This window comes from Nyctereutes procyonoides, unplaced genomic scaffold, assembly GCF_905146905.1.
Source record: "Nyctereutes procyonoides isolate TBG_1078 unplaced genomic scaffold, NYPRO_anot_genome, whole genome shotgun sequence".
NCBI classification, from domain to species: Eukaryota; Metazoa; Chordata; class Mammalia; order Carnivora; family Canidae; genus Nyctereutes; species Nyctereutes procyonoides.
In genome coordinates this window covers 23,166,256-23,184,049 of record NW_026575034.1, presented here as the reverse complement: position 1 = coordinate 23,184,049, position 17,794 = coordinate 23,166,256, and the positions used below count along the sequence as shown (strand labels likewise).

Here is a 17,794-nt window from a genome sequence, read left to right as displayed (position 1 = left end):
TTACAATGAAAAAGATGAAGCAAAAATTTGAATCTTCCATTAATATTGATACATATGTAAAAATTAAGCATATATATAGACAGGCATATACACACATTTATAATGAGAATTTTACAAACATAAGAAATAACCTAAAAAGGATACATAGGCAATGTAGAAGAGATCTAAAATGTAGTATGGATGGAAAAGAATATAGACAGTATAATTTAGCTATATCTATATGGCTTGACTTTTTAAACAGTGTCAATGTATTTATTCTATACATATTCATGTGTTAGCCACACAGTTTAAAGTAAGTAAATAAATAATGTAGAATTACAATCATTATTTATCAGAAAAAAATACAGACCAAGAAATCACAAAGAAAATGTGATCTTCCATGTCTTATCAAATGTTAGCAAGTTTTCTAACCTCTGGAAATACCTTTTCTATATCTCTTTGCATATACAGAACTGGTCATCTACTCAATTTATGAAGATGGTAACCCCATGTCTTTGTTTGTCATGGCATTTCTTTACACAATCAGACCCTTAGTAACATGGTTAGAATTGAAGACTGATCATATATCAGCTCCTATGAGAATATTTTTCTAAAACTTTGCACCATCATGGATATTCATCTTCAAGTGTTCCTTTGATACGTGTACTTACCTGTCCTCTATCTCTTGTCATTTTGTATTTTATGTTTCATCATGTTTTTCTCCTTTATTATACTGCAGATTCTTACTTAGCAGAGGCCGTGTATTTTTATATATTTGTTCCAAAGAATGAAAGAAAAAAAAAAAAGAAAAGGAGAAGATAATGGAGTGTTATTATTTTTCTGGTAAATAATTTCAATATAAATTTAAGACAAACAGTGGAATCACTATAAATTTATTATAGTACACACTATCCTCAAACACTAAATGCATTAATAGTTTTCCTGATTCTAATATTAAATCTTCAAGACATACTCAGTTATTACTTTTCAACAAAATCGAAATCTGCCAACATTTGATTCCTTGCCTGACAACATAGCATGGAAAAAAAAGAAGGATTGGAGGGAAAGAAACTCATATCTGCTTTTGGGGAGGAATAAAATGGAAAAAAAAAAAACCTTATAGTGTCTTCTGGATAAATTCTACGCCCCTATTCATCTCTTTACAAAAATAAAATAAATCAACATGAGTTGACATACAGTAGGTACATATGGTATTTACATTGTAGGCATTATTCCATTTAATGCTTAAGGGAGTTTTTAGGTAGATAACTATACTTACAACACAGATTTAAAAAACCAACACCTAAGAACATAATTTAAGTTCCCCAAAACCATTCTGCTATGAATTCAAGAATCTGGAATTTGAACCCAAGTATAATTACCAGGTTTGCAATCTTTACATTATAGAAGATGAACATTCCATAGGTTTTATAAATATAAAATGGCATAATGCATTTAAGACTACTTGAGAAGCATGAAACATTGCTCAAATACCATAGATTTGCTCAAGATATCGGACTGATACATCTATATCTTCATCCTTTCCTTTATCAGCTTTCCTTTGATCTACTAGACTAAGTGGAGAACCTCAGGCACACATTTATTCTCAGTAAAAGTTGTAGCCTAATCTCAACCCAAACATAGTAAAACAGAAGCAATCCACTCAGGGGTCACAAATCCAAATGGATTCAGGTGCTCTAAGAAATGTTAAACAAGGATCCCTGGGTGGCGCAGCGGTTTGGCGCCTGCCTTTGGCCCAGGGCGCGATCCTGGAGACCCGGGATCGAATCCCACATCGGGCTCCCGGTGCATGGAGCCTGCTTCTCACTCTGCCTATGTCTCTGCCTCTCTCTCTTTCTCTCTCTGTGACTATCATAAATAAATAAAAATTTAAAAAAAAAATTAAAAAAAAAAAAAGAAATGTTAAACAAGATATCTTTCCTAGAGCCTGTTTGCTCCAATTAGAGTTCTGAAACCTATTTGGCTATTGTCCACTTAGCTCATGATACAAATGAGTGTGACTAAAAACCACCTTAAGTACCAGGGTTTCTGTGAGGATGAGAATGAGCACCTTGGTCTGAGGAAGGCTTTACTTCTCTCAAGACTTACAGTGTTTCTAAATGAGCTCAGTTATAGACATGTCTCCTGATTTCTATGGCTCCCATGGGCACAGAGTGGGGATGGCCTCCCCACATGTCAAGAAAAGAGGCCACTGGGAGTTGAATTTGAGTTCAGAACTCATTCCAAGTCTTTGGAGCTCACATCTTAATAAGAGGAGAATCCAAGGTGGGGGGGCAGGCAGGAGAGTTTTTCTGGACTGTCCCTGGAGCCTGCCTTTCAGCAGTATTGCTTGAGTCTCAGAATTGTTTGTTCTTAAATACATCATGTATATGTATGAAAAAAGGATAGATGAATGTCTATTTCCTTCACTTTAAATAGTGCCTTTTTATTTTTAATATAGGAAAATATAAATAAAAAACAAGCATCAACCATCATGTCATTTTGATATTTGGTTTAATTTTATTCCTTGATTTTCATATTCCTATGATTTATAATATTCAAGTCATAGTAGACTTTAAAACTTTATATCTTAATTTAAATTGCATGTTATGACATGTACCTTATCTTTTGTAATTTTTCAGAATAAATTTCACAGAAAACTTATTTAGACAAAATTAATCAAAATGGGTTTTTGATGAAAGTTGAATTGCATCTAAACATTAATGAAATTTTGACAACTCTAAACATGCAATCCTCTCAGCCATCTAGATTGATTGTGCTTTTACATGTATTCCAGGATCCTTTGAGAGCTTTGAACAGTTTCTAAATTATTTTTGTGTCAACCTCACCAATTTTTAAATTGGAACTTTATCACATTATTTTACATTTACTTATATTCTTTTTTTAAAATATTTTATTTATTTATTCATGAGAAACACACACACACACACACACAGAGAGAGAGAGAGAGAGAGAGAGAGAAAGAGAGAGATTGAGGCAGAGACACAGGCAGAGGGAGAAGCAGGCTCCATGCAGGGAACCTGACTTGGGACTCAGTCCTGGGTCTCCAGGATTATACCCTGGGCTGAAGGTGGCGCTAAACCGCTGAGCCACCTGAGCTGCCCACATTTACTTATATTCTTTATGTATGTCTTTATGTATGTATGTTTTGGGTACAGTCATATAAATTACATATACATAGTGGGGACCTATTATATGTAAATTCCATATTTATAAGTTTGTCTACTCAGTAAAATTTATTTGTAACCCCAAATAAATTCTCATGGCTATTTATTTATATATTTATTTATCTTAAAAATAATTTATTTGAAAGAGAGAGAAAGAGTATGCACTAGTGGGAGGTGAGAGGCTAAGGGAGAGGAAAAAGCAGACTCTCCACTGAGGAGGGAGCCCAAGGAGGGGCTTGATCCCAGGACCCTGAGATGATGACCAAAGTCAAAAGTGAATGCTTAACCGACTGAGTCACCCAGGCGCCCTTCTCATGGCACTTTAGCTGTCATTTGCAGACATGCAAAGAGCTGGGAAAAATTTGAGTTGCCTGACAATCACATTCTTAGCTGAGGCTGAACAAAGTGAGGTTCTGACTTATTTCAGCTATAAACAACTGTTTTTACACTCAATTTAATGCCAGGTTTTTCTTATTTTTGTGCTTGTTGTTGATTCCACTGTTTAACATGGAGCTCCAGTTTAGTGCTAAAGTGCACTAGAATAAGTAAATACCTTGTTACTTATTTGTGGAGTGCACCAGAATACAATAATATTTTCCTAGTGTTCCTAAGTGCAGGAAGGTTGCACTGTTCTTTATGGAGAAAATAACCATGTTGGATAAACTTCATTCAGGTGTGAGTTGTAGCACTGTTGGATGTGAGTTCAAAGTTAATGAATCAAAAATATGATATAACCACTCAAAGGAAGGGGAAATTCGTCTATCTGTATATGAACTCACTATGGAAAGTACTAAAGTAACATTGGTAGCATGTGATAGGAATATGGAAAAGATTAAAAAGAGGCTAAATTTATGGATTCTTGAGATGACAACTAATAAAAGTGTTGTGCCCAAGATTGTGAATCCGAGAAACCACCAAGGAGCCCACATCGATGCAAGCGCACGAGGGTTTATTTACAAACTCGAGCTTGGGTCCAAGTGTACCTGACACAGCAGAGCAGGGACTTGGACCCCGAGGTAGGTTCCAGCTTAGTTTTATGGGCTGGTCTAGGGGACCTCCAGAAGGGGGAGGAATTTCTCAAATTCTGTTTACATTCTGATATGGGGCTTTCAAGGGCATTGAGCTCTGTTCTCATTCTAATTTGGGGCTTCCTGCCACTGGCTTGAGCTCTGTTCTTATTCTAATATGGGGCTTTCTAGGGCGTTAAGCTGTAAACTGTTTTTTCCCTGTAACTGAAGTAATGTAAAGTTCAGCTCTTATTCACAGGGGCCTGAGATGGCTGTACTCGTCCTAACCTGAATTTAAGGTGGAATGGCCTTAATTTCTTCAGCCTCCGCAAAAAGTATAGTGGACAACATTGTGGCAAGGTCAAAGATATTTACATTTACGTTACCCAGAGTCAGAAAAAAAAAAAAAAAATCAAGCTCTTCTAGGCTAACGCTGACTGGCCAGCACATTTCAAAAGGCAACAAATCATAGACAATATTAAACTTAGAGTCTAGGCAGGTTCTGCTAATTAGGAAGCTTCAGAAAAGTTTTTAAAATGCTTATTAAGTGTTCCGGAAAAGGATTATGTAGAAAACAAGTTTCAACACTGATGAGACTCCCTTGTACAAGATGTTGGTGAATGAAACACAAGTGGACTCCAGAGCTTCTGGTTTTTGATCATGTAAAGGCTGCACAATTAATTATGAACTATGATGAGCTGTGATTTACTGTGAACTATAGTTAATTATGAACTGTGATTAACTATGAACTATGATTAATCAAGAACTATGATTAAACTATGATAATAACTATGTATTAAAGGAGCTATCTTTTCACAGAAACACATAAAAAAAGGTTATGTATTGATTGATTGACAAAAATGTTGTGACAAGAGGCTTGGGAAACTTACTCTGGATTTCCTTTAAGAGCAATGGCACCAAATTGTCTAATTCAGTGTTCAAGGTGACTTTATAGAACATAGCTACTGAAAATAATGAGAACTGACTATGTTTGTATGAATACATATATGTGTCTACACACACACATTCACATATACACACACACACGCACAAGCACACACGTCTCAGGGCCAGCTTGCCCTTTCTTTCTTCCATGAGAGAACTCATGCGCTGAGGGAATTTCCCTTGGGACAGAACAGTACTAGGTTGGGGAAAAGGGGATGTGGGTAAAGTGAAACTTTTCTTCTTTTCCTTTTCAATTTGTCTTTTCTTGTATGCCCGGCCAGGGTCCTGTAATCTCATCCAAATTCTGGTCCTCTCATAAAGGTCTTTTCATTCATTAATGCTTGTTAAATCTGTGTTTTTGTATTGGGAGGAGTGCTGAGTCTTCCTATTTTGTCATTTTGCTGACCTAAATCTCACTTTTCTGCTTTTATTTCCTTAGAAATCAGGGACCCCTAATGGTTCTCTTTTTGAATCAGAATTAGACACTAGAATCCTCAAAGACCTTCTGTTTTTTACAAAATTGGCTCTAGGGGATTTTCTATTAAAAACTGCCCCCACCCCACCCCACCCCTCCCGGCAAAGAGCAGCATCCTCATAAAGACTGAGCAGTTTGAGATAAAACAGAGACAGGATTGCATCCTGGTCCTTAGCCTGGTGAGTTTCCCATATCCCAGCTCACAGGGCATTCTTACTTCACAGTGATGGCTGAAGGGAATGAAAGGGGGATAGGAAAGGACGAGAAGAGATGTGGGATAAGTTGGGTGGAAAGATTAAGACTGATGCTTAGAGAAGGAGTAGGATCATGTTAGGAAAAACCATCTAGTCCTGGTGAAAGCATTTGGATTTTAGCCTGAATCCATTCAATGTGCATTTTGGAAAAATCAGTCTGTCTGATATCTAAGGAAGGATAAACAACTAGTATCTCTGGAACATGGCTCAGAGTGTTTTAAGAAATTATCAGTTTAAAACTAACAACAACGTACTTAAGGTTTTTATTTTTATTACCTCTATGTTATAGATGAAAAGTACTTGTTACTTTCCTTTGATTACAGAGTGAATAAGTTATGAAGCTGGGTTTCAACACAATTGGTCAGACTGAGGAGCTCATGCTTTTAGGCACTGTAAAGTACTGTGTTGTGATAAATTCCCAAAATGATCCCATTAAGATGGAGACAAATGTACTGATTTTAAAGATATCGGAAAAGTAGAATCCGTTGTGGCCTTTTTAGTTTTTTTATATATATATGAAAGGGGAAGAGGATGCTTTTCAGATTTTTTCTTTTTAATTTTTTAAAAAGAATTTAGATATAATTAACATAGAACATTATATTAGTTTCAGGTGTACAACATGATGTATAATTGCTAAATGATCCCCTCAATAAGACTGGTTAGTATTCATCACCATACAAAGTTAATCAGAGTTTCGATCTAGCCAGTTCACTAATTGGTAATAACATAAAACAGACAACTACCAAATCTCATTGTTCTCTCTGTCTCCCAACTATTTCTACTTGGCTACTCATAACACTGCCTCTCTGCTTCACTAGCTACTGAGGCCCCATTGTAAGATATAATTATTTGAGTAAAGAAACACACTAATTTATTTCTCTCCACTATTTTATTTTTTTAACAAAGAACATATTATCTACCTCTCTATTAACAACAACAAAACAGAAATGGAACTTGTGTTTTCCTTTAATGATGAACTCTGTACCTAAAAGTAAAGTACTTTTCTTATTTACTGAGAATCTATTATGTATGGGTATGATGAAAAAAGGAAAGCATGGTTTTTATAGCTTTCTGAGACTGCTGCGTACATTCCTGAGCTTCAGAGATGTTCTTGAGGAATACAAAAAAATTAATAAGATAATCTGCCATTGGCACTTTACTGGCATTGATAAATCACAGAAAATTAAGCCCTCATCATTGAATCATACTTTTTATACTTGCGTTGTTCACATCACACCTTTTTAGAGTATTCTTTATTCCATCATCTGCCCAGAACACAATAGAAGAAAGATTTTATTCTTATGGTCATTTCACAGTGTCTCCTACAAATAAGATCTATTGTTTTTTGCTTCCTTTCTTTTCAAATGTCTACCATTTCTTTCTAGAGTTCCAGCTTTCTTTACCCATAGTGTACTATGCCTTCTATTGCTCATTTATCATGGGCATGGCACTCTTGGCTTTGCTTTCCATATAACCATGTCTGGTAAATACCCTGATTGTCTTACTGAAACTGTGATCATCCTTAGTACTGCTCCTCTGGAATCCTCCAATGATACAAAATGATAAAAAGACACTTTTCACTACAAAACAATTAAATGTAATGAATGATCAAATGCTTTGAAAATACCCTAACGATTGCAATAAATAAGGTATATGAAAATATGTAAGAACCGTTTGAATAACTTTGAAAATGATCCATTCAGCTCACTCAGAATATGCCATCTAGTCTTTTCTTCAAGATATTTGTCATGTATCTTAAACTATTAAAATGTATCATGAAGACACTGATATCTCTTATTCCAATGGATATGAGTTTAAAAAGAGATTGTGTAACTGTGAGTGGACAAAGGAAACCTGAGTGTCTGACATGACTGAGGCATGACTTTTCCTTACTATCCATTCTCTTTCCATTTTGATTTAATTGTTTCTTCTCTACTCTCTGCATTTCTGTAACTATAAGCACTTCAAGCATTTGACAATTGTTTTGAACTATTTTAGGTTCAGATACAAATATAAAACTATGGTAACCATGTTTCTCTACATGTGTTTATAAAGCTTAGAGCTGATAATGGCACAGGTTGTGGCAACTTGGAAATAGGCAATACCTTAATGAATGGCAATTACTGCTGTTTTAACCACAATTACTTCTTATTTTGTAATAATAGTGAATGAATATTAACAAATGGATTGATTTTAATCCCATCGACTTGTTATTAATAGTTTAGACTACATTTTAATGATTCTGTGTTTGTTAACCACCTTATAAAGTCACACCTATGTGTTACCATATAACCAAATGGAACTAACAGAAATAACTATTTACAGATACTGGCATATCCCCATATATATGCCAAAAATGGAAAGTACATTACATTGATGATGATAGAAGGTAATTAAGGAAATAGGTATTAAGGCAAAATCTTAGCATGTTACCAGTGGTGAGACCACTATAAATTAAAGAAAGGTGCTAACAAAGATGAATATATTATGTAAAATGTTTTATTGCAATCCACTGCGTACTTCTTCCAAAGGCTTCTTGCTGAGAATTCACTTCTTCATATTGCTCTATATGGATTTCTACTTGTATATTTCTGATTGTGTGAATTAACTGACGAAGAGAATGTATACAATTGTATGATGTTTTTATTTTTCTCTAGGTTTAAAACATTGCAGAGTTTTACCCAGTGTCCTGCAGATTGGTGAACACACATCTGTAAGAATATGGACTTTTGCATTACCAAGCAGGATGCCCCTTCCCAATGACACCCAGTTTCATCCCTCTTCATTCTTGTTGCTGGGTATCCCAGGACTGGAAACAGTCCACATGTGGATTGGCTTTCCCTTTTGTGCTGTGTACATGATTGCACTTCTAGGAAACCTCACTATTCTATTTGTCATCCAGGCTGAGAGCAGCCTACACCAACCAATGTTCTACTTCCTAGCCATGTTGGCTACTATTGATTTGGGTCTGTCCACAGCTACCATCCCCAAGATGCTTGGAATCTTCTGGTTTAGTCTCAGGGAGATACTCTTTGATGCTTGTCTCACTCAGATGTTTTTTATCCACAACTTCACTGGTATGGAGTCAGCTGTCCTGTTGGCAATGGCTTATGACCGCTACGTGGCCATCTGCAACCCACTTCGATATAGCACCATCCTCACCAACAGGGTTGTTTCTGTGATTGGTGTTGGTGTGTTAGTGAGGGCATTTATTTCTGTGATTCCATTTGTGTTTCTGATTTTGCGATTGCCCTTCTGTGGGAATCGTGTCATTGCCCATACCTATTGTGAACATATGGGTCTTGCTCGTCTCTCTTGTGCCAGCATCAAGATCAATATTATTTATGGCTTATGTGCAATTTGTAATCTAGTATTTGACATCATAGGCATTGCCCTTTCTTATGTTCAGATACTGCGAGCTGTTTTCCGTCTTCCTTCCCATGAAGCCCGACTCAAATCCCTCAGCACGTGCGGTTCTCATGTTTGTGTAATTCTTGCCTTCTATACACCGGCCCTCTTTTCCTTTATGACACATCGCTTTGGCCGAAATGTTCCCCGCTATATCCACATACTCCTGGCCAATCTTTATGTCATAGTGCCACCAATGCTCAACCCTGTCATATATGGAGTCAGGACCAAGCAGATCTATGACCGGGTGAAGAAAATATTATTGCAAAGATAAAGAATTAAAAAGGAATAGCACCTAATGTATATGAGATGGAACTTCTGAGCAAAGATACTTGCCTTGTTATACTAAGTAATTTTAAATGTGCTTGTCAGAAATGTTTAATACTCATTTCATTCCTTCTTATTTTTTTCTTGTTTTTAAAATATATTTTTAAACATATTATCTACTTATTGTGAGAAGAGTGAGAGAGCACAAGCAGGGGGAGGGGCAGAGGGAGAGAGAGAATCTCGACTCCACACCCAGCACAGAACCCAATGTGGGACTTAATCTCACCACCCTGAAATCATGACCTGAGCTAAATCAAGAGTTGGATGCTCAACCGACTGAGCCACCCAGGAACCCCTTATATTTATCTTTTAATCCATGAAGATAGAACGCTTGGTTTTTTGTTTTGTTTTGTTTTTGTTTTTGTTTTTTGTTTTTTGTTTTTTTTGTTCCTGTTTCTTGTCCCCAAAGTTCCACATAAAAACAATCAAGTGTAAAAATCTTAAGAGCACAATTTGATGTGTCTGGTTTTATCTTTACAAGATTTCTGTTATATTAATCCATTTTGCATATAACAATAGTTCAGTTGTGTTTTTTTCCCATTTGTTTGCTTCTTATTGTTTTATTTATGTGTTGTTTTATTTCTTCATAGATAGTATTTTCTTTAATGAATAAACCCAATAATGTAGTCTACTATTGTTGAATAATTTGACTTGTTTGATTTTTTCACTTTTCTGAATACACTCTTATGAATATTTTTGTATATGTATTTTGGTGAACACAATCATTTATTTGCTTTGAACATTTACCTAGTAGTAATTGCTGGTACATAGGGAATATTTAGAATACATAGACACTTCCAGTTTCCAAAGTGGTCATAGAAGCTCCTTATTATGAAGAATACTTAGAATTAGCAGTTGTAATTTCGGCCGTACTGGAAAGGTTGCAGGGTGTCACACTGTCCTTTGAATTCACATTTTTCTGATAAGTAAAAGTGATGAAAAAATTTTCTTTTTTTTTTCTTTTTTTAATAATAAATTTATTTTTTATTGGTGTTCAATTTACCAACATACAGAATAACACCCAGTGCTCATCCCGTCAAGTGCCCACCCCAGTGCCCGTCACCCATTCACCCCCACCCCCCGCCCTCCTCCCTTTCCACCACCCCTAGTTCGTTTCCCAGAGTTAGGAGTCTTTATGTTCTGTCTCCCCTTCTGATATTTCCCACACATTTCTTTTCCCTTCCCTTATATTCCCTTTCACTATTATTCATATTCCGCAAATGAATGAGAACATACACTGTGTGTCCTTCTCTGATTGACTTACTTCACTCAGCATAATACCCTCCAGTTCCATCCACGTTGAAGCAAATGGTGGGTATTTGTCGTTTCTAATGGCTGAGTAATATTCCCTTGTATACATAAACCACATCTTTTATCCATTCATCTTTCGATGGACACCGAGGCTCCTTCCACAGTTTGGCTATTGTGGACATTGCTGCTAGAAACATCAGGGTGCAGGTGTCCCGGCGTTTCATTGCATCTGAATCTTTGGGGTAAATCCTTATTTTCATCAGGTCTTCTTTTCCTTTAAATTGCCAGAATAAGTTTTTGCTTTTATAATTTTATATTCAGTTGTCATTTCTCTGTAGACTTATAGTAATTTCAATCCACTATTTTAATGTGTTATTAATATAAGGGCGTAACCTATATATATATATAATGGGTATATCATCTCCGAGTCAATGATTTTCCTACTGCATCACCATTTTAATAGAAACTTTAGTAAGTGGTGTTCTTATATTTTTCTATGACTAAGTAATGTCATTTCACTTTTATCTTTTATTCATTATGTTGAAAAATACATTTTGACTTGTATTTTGTAATATTAGGGTAACATCTCTCCTTTCTTTGGCTTCCACATATTTTGTCTCTTCAAATACATTTTATGTTATTTTATTTTTCTGTTAAATTATTTTTTTAATAATTTTTTAATTTTTTTTTATTTATTTATGATAGGCACACAGTGAGAGAGAGAGAGAGAGGCAGAGACATAGGCAGAGGGTGAAACAGGTTCCATGCACCAGGAGCCCGACGTGGGATTCGATCCCGGGTCCCCAGGATCGCGCCCTGGGCCAAAGGCAGGCGCTAAACTGCTGCGCCACCCAGGGATCCCTTTTCTGTTAAATTAATTTATTGTCTTTTAGTTAAAGCCAGTAAGACCAGCACTACAAAGAAAAGAAACAAAAAATTTTGTCTTATTTGATAACTATGATATATTAATAAATTATAGAGGCTGCTAAGAAATGGGTGTGGGGAGGGGAGATAAATGTATTGTTCATTAATGTTCTAAATCTGCATTTCTAGAAGAGCTAATAAAAACCAGGTTGCAAAATTTACCCAGTAGGAGATTCTGTTCATTTCATCTTTCTCTTTCTTTTTTTAAGCTTTTATTTATTTACTTGAGAGGGAAAGAGAGGGCAAGCCAGAGAGAGAGCATAAACAACGAGTGGAGGGAGAGACAGGGGGAGAGGGAGAGGCCGACTCCCTGGAATGTAGGGACCCCAACTCAGGGCTAGGTCCCAGGACCCCAGGATCATGACCTGAGCCAGTCAAACTTTAACCGACCGAGCCATCCAGGAACCCCCATTTCATATTTCATATGAATACATTTGGTAGCATTAGTTTTGTGTCTCTGACTTCTTGTCTATTGACAAGATGTGTTAGGTGGAGAGGAATGAGGGAGATGTCTGCATCTCCATCAGTCCCTCTATCCCAGGTGCAGAGAATGAGATCTTCCTCAGGAGACTTTCAGGTGATTAGTTCTGATTCATGCAGGGAATTTGAGTTGGGTTTGTTTTCAGGCCACCAAGGACCCTAAGTATGGGTAGTATAAAGCCTTATTCCCCTTAGTAGATATACCAGAGCTCTCTAGCTCTAGACCTGCTGGAGGTGAGTTTCCTATTAAATGCCTGATGGAAATGAATAGTGATCAGAGTCCTGTCTAACAGTTAAGGAACAGGCTACCACTGAATTTATTAAGCTGATATATTCTATCTCATTACTGTAGAAAGATTACCAGATTGAAAGAGGTCCTTACTAGATTATACTGAGACAACTTAAATTTTTAAAATAACCCTCTATAGAAAGAACTTAAATTTGTGCTATAAATGAGCCCAATTCTCAGTGATAATTGTGCATTAGGGTATGATCTTCCATAATAATAATTTAAACATATGCTCATCAGAGGCCCAGAGTAAAGTGTAGGTTTATAGAATTGATTACGAAGAGGGAAGCAGAAAAAAAAAACAGCCTGCAGATGAACAACAACATTATGTACAGTTTTGCAGGACTTAAAACTAGCTGGAGAGCCTCTATTTTTTAAATGTCATTAATAACATATTTCTTCAAATTTGGTCTTTGTCACTTTTCTCAGGAGTCAATTAGAGTTGAGATGATCTTCCTCCCTATCTTCCTTCTGTTTTTCTTTCCTTTTTACTTCTTTTTTTACTCCCTCCAGCCCTATAGTTCTTTATCCTTTCCTTCTTTTTTCTATAGTACTATCTTCTCTCTGCTTTTTTTTTCCTAAAGAAAGAAAGAAAGAATGAAAGAATGAAGAGAGAAAGTAAAGAAGGAAGTAAGGCAAGGAAGGCAAGGAAGGGAGGGAAGGAAGGAGAGCGGGAAGAAGAAAGAAAAGAAGGAACAAAGGAGAAGAGAGAGAGAAATCACAACTACAGTGTAGTGAATCAGGAGCATGGGTTTCTTAAGCCTGGTGTTGACCACCATCATTGTCATTGGAAACAAATCTTACTTCTCTCAAAGCTTCTCCTTTGAATACACCTTTTCACTATTCTTCAACCAAACCTCTCCCTCACACACATACAAGGGTGGGGAGAATTGTTGGGTATCTTGGGGAATTTTTGAGAATTTGGCAACTGACAGAAACTGGGATTCTTTATTAAATTAATTCCCATCAGAACAGTAGAGGAAAGGGATGCATTTCTCTCTTGGAGGTGATTTCCATCTGCATTGCTCTCCTATCTTTGTGTGGCTCTTTTCATATCTGAGGTACAGTACAATGTGTCTATTCATCTTTGTGCAACTTTACTATATCTGAGATATAGCCCAGAATGTCTATGGGAGCATATGAGTAAATATGGAGGGATGCATTAATGAAGCACAGTTCTTCATTTTGGATTAATAACTGATGCTGATAAAACTGGTTTAAGAAGTCCTGCTGTTTTTTCTATCATTCTACAAGTCTAGATACACTTATATTCTTATTATGTTGTCATATTCTGTGTGCAAGTGTTTGTTTCAGTTGTTCTGTGGTTTTGTGTTGACGTGTTTAGGTAAAGTGTATTTTGTTTCCAAAGAAGATTGATATCTCAGTGTAAATATAAGCCCTTTCATGTTTTTAAAATTCATTCCAGGTTTTATATGGAGTTTCAGCAAATCAATATCAGATATTATCATCCAAAATTTGAGAGGGATACCTTTCATAAAGTTAATATTCCTCCCATTTGAAGGGGGCTCAGTCTTTGCCTGCATATTACTCTGAACTCAAGTTTTAGTATTAGATTTTATAATAATAAAACTACAGATAAAAAATAACTCTACTGGAAAGTTTTGAGATATGCATTTATAGCTCTTATTTTTCCTTCTAGAGGTAGTCAACTATTTCTCTTCTCATCAGTGGCAAGATGTTCCACACAAATACTTCCACTTTCCACCCAGAAACCTTTTATCTTATAGGCATTCCAGGACATGAGGGTTCCCATGGCTGGATCTCCCTGCCTTTTTGCTCCATTTACTTAATGGCTCTGTTGGGCAATGCTACAATTTTGCTGATCATCTGGTCTGATCGTGCTCTGCGGGATCCTATGTTCTACTTTCTGGCCATCTTATCAGCCATAGATTTGGCCCTTTCCACATCCTCAGTGCCCCGAATGTTGGGTATCTTCTGGTTTGATGCACATGAAATTGGTTTTGGAACATGTGTGGCTCAGATGTTCCTGATACACACTTTTACAGGAATGGAGTCTGCCGTTCTGCTGGCTATGGCTTTTGACCGCTATGTGGCTATCTGTGTACCACTCCTCTACACAACCATCCTGACACCCCGAGTGCTAGCAGGCATTGGGGTCGGTATTATAATGCGCCCTGTCCTCCTCATGTTGCCCATTCTCTACCTAACCCATCGTCTACCCTTCTGTGAGACACGAATTATTGCCCATTCCTACTGTGAGCACATGGGCATTGCCAAGTTGGCCTGTGCCAACATTAGAGTTAATGCCATTTATGGACTCTTTGTGGCTTCTTTTCTTATTTTGGATGTGGCGCTAGTTGGAATCTCTTATGCCTACATCCTTCGAGCAGTTTTCCGTCTCCCATCTCAAGATGCTCGTCACAAAGCTTTGAGCACATGTGGGTCACATGTTGGGGTCATGTGTGTTTTCTATACACCTTCTCTCTTCTCCTTCCTCACCCACAGATTTGGCAAAAAAATTCCCCGTTATGTCCACATCCTGGTTGCCAATCTCTATGTGGTCTTCCCACCTGCCCTCAATCCTATTATCTATGGTGTGAGGACAAAGCAGATTCGTGAGCGTGTGATCCATACCTTCACCTCAAAGTAGAGTCTCTTATTTCCTTAGTTCTTGAGGGTATGGATGTAGCTGAAAGAAGTTAATTTTGACCCTAATGCTAAGTTGATTATCTTTTTAAATGTTCCTCATATCAAGAGATCTTACAACTACTAAAGGTACAAACTCTGGAGAATGATTTATGTTTTTAAATCTTAATGTTTCCTCTCTGTATTGGTGTTGAGTGCTTATTCTTCTGAATATAGGGTTCCATTACAGTAGGGGAAACATCCCACTGAGAGCCCTTTCCCTTTTAAACATGGAGATTTTGTGAGTCTCAATTTCTCTGTGTTTGAAAATAGGATAATATTCCAGCTAGCACAATTAGTTTATGTCAATTGTCTTGCTTCCTCTGAAAGAAAGAACTAAATTTGAATGTAAAATTAGAAAGATCTTCATAGATTTCTCAGTTAAAAACTTAAACGTGTCTGATTTATCTGAAGACAATACCGGGATATTTAGTGCAGTTAAAAAAAAAAAGTCTCCAGTTTTTACCTTTCATTTTAGCAACGTTTTTTTTTTTTTTTTTGTTTGTTTGTTTTTGTTTTTGTTTTTATTCTTCATAAAACCTGTAGGCACTATGTGCCACCACCTCCTTTTCAGGAGAAACATGAAGTTAACATACCTGAAAATAATACTTGTGTTAAAGAATGAAAATCTTATTTTTAAGAGAAGCTTGAATGTATGGAATTCTAACTGTGGTTTTGAGTCATGATTAATCAGATTGTTTCCTTGGGAGAGTGTGTGGTGTGCTGTAAAGTGTGTATGTATGTGTGTATGTGTGTGGTAAGTGTATTTAGGCAACTTTTATCTATAGCGTCAGTTCTGCCTTTCCAAAGCCCTCTTTCTTTGTGGACTGCAACATACATGCATCCTTTGGAGGTTGGTGCTCTGCAAAGTAGATGAATCCCAGACAAGTTGAGGTGGCAAATAAATTTTCAAAGTACCCTACATTTTCAAGAATTTGCTGGATATTCTTACAAGCATTTTGTGTAATCTCTTAGGGACGTATTTCCTCCATGACTTCTGGGGATCAAAGATCTTTTTATTATTCTTCCTGAATTTGTTGTCAGCAGAAACTGCTGTGCACATAAAAAAAAATCATGAAATAGAACACAAAAGTGACAGCTCAGGACGCCAAGAACTAATTTCCTGATGGCATGTTCACCATCTGATGGTACAAAAATGACAGTACAACTCTTCAAAGTGACTGAACCAGAACATGTATCTTCAGGGTTTGGAAGTCTGGAAGATTCTTTCAGTAAGGGGCATGGACTAGAGATTTCAGTAAACAGTTTCTGAAAGGAGTTAATGGAAGGTGACACAAGGGATATCTAAATATGATATTTAGAACCTGAAGAGTTTATTTCCTGTGAGCACTTTGAGCACATTAAATGCTCTTTTCTCTCAGAGACAGAAAGATGTACATTCTGAGCTTTTGTCAAAAGAATATCAACAGCATTCTTTCCAGTGTTTTCCCTAATTCGGAAGTTGTGTCTTATTTTAAGGACACCTCAAATTTAATAATATTTAATAATAAAATACACAAAATAAAGATTGATATTTTTACATTTATAAATTATTTATTTTTATAAGTTGATTTTAAATCTCCATCCAATATGGAACCCCCTACCTCCAAAGTCACACAGGATTAACAGCAGGTGTTATCAAAAAACTAAATTCAGCATTTTACCTTTTAAGGGAAAGTTCCTACATATTTCCATTTGGTCTGATTGATAAGATTCTGATATGCTAATCTGTAAGTAATGATGTTCTCTATTAAAATGTTAAAGGCTACCTTATATTCATGTCCTAACCATGTTTTTTATAGTGATAATGTTCATTGTCTCCAACCATCTCCTAACTTTTTTTTTTTACCATCTCCTAATTTTATGTAAATTCCATGCACTACAACTAAAAGCTAAGCAGGGTTTAGCAGCAAGAGCATTGAAAATATCTTTAAGTCATATATATAGGGTCAGCACCTCTAACCGCTGTGTTGTTGGATTCTTGATCCCAAACAGCACAAGAATTGGAGCACTCTTCTCCCACCCCCACACAGTCAAAAATCCACTTACAACTTTTGACACCCCCCAAACTTAACTACTAATAGCCTACTGTTGACTTGAAGTCTAACTGATAATATAAACTGTCAAATAATATATATTTTGTAAGTTATATGTATTATGTACTGTATTCTTATAATAAAGAACTTATCATAGTACTGTACTGTATTTAAGTGGATCCACACAGTTTAAACTCATGTTGTTCAATGGTCAACTGAATATATATAAATGATATAAAGCCCACAGAAGAAAATTTATAGTTCTGAATACTAAATATATCTATTTTAAAAATTGCATCACTAATTAATAATCTTAAAAAAAAATAAGGTTCTGAGGGTTTCACTGGTGAATTCTACCAAACACTAAGGAAAGAAATGATGTCAATTCTCTAAAATCACTTCCAGATCACAGAAGCACAAAAAATACTCAGTAATTTTATGAAGCTGGACATACCTGAACACCAGAGTCAGTTAAGATGTCCAAAAACAAAACAAAACAAAAAAACCCCAAACATATATATAGGCCATGTCTCAAAACTACATCTCATAAACGGATGCAAAAAT

The 17,794-nt window shown here is 36.2% G+C and overlaps 2 protein-coding genes across 2 annotated transcripts; both read left to right on the top strand.

The window, feature by feature from the left end:
- The first annotated feature begins 8,594 nt into the window (after positions 1-8,594).
- On the top strand, positions 8,595-11,309 carry LOC129504990 (olfactory receptor 52E2). The gene is made up of 2 exons (XM_055317911.1): positions 8,595-9,503; positions 11,307-11,309. Exons 1-2 carry the CDS (start codon positions 8,595-8,597, stop codon positions 11,307-11,309), a joined length of 912 nt encoding a protein of 303 aa, XP_055173886.1.
- Positions 11,310-14,217: 2,908 nt separating this feature from the next.
- On the top strand, positions 14,218-15,159 carry LOC129504998 (olfactory receptor 52J3-like). The gene has a single exon (XM_055317921.1). It carries the CDS (start codon positions 14,224-14,226, stop codon positions 15,157-15,159), a length of 936 nt encoding a protein of 311 aa, XP_055173896.1. The 5' UTR covers positions 14,218-14,223.
- Positions 15,160-17,794: the final 2,635 nt, after the last annotated feature.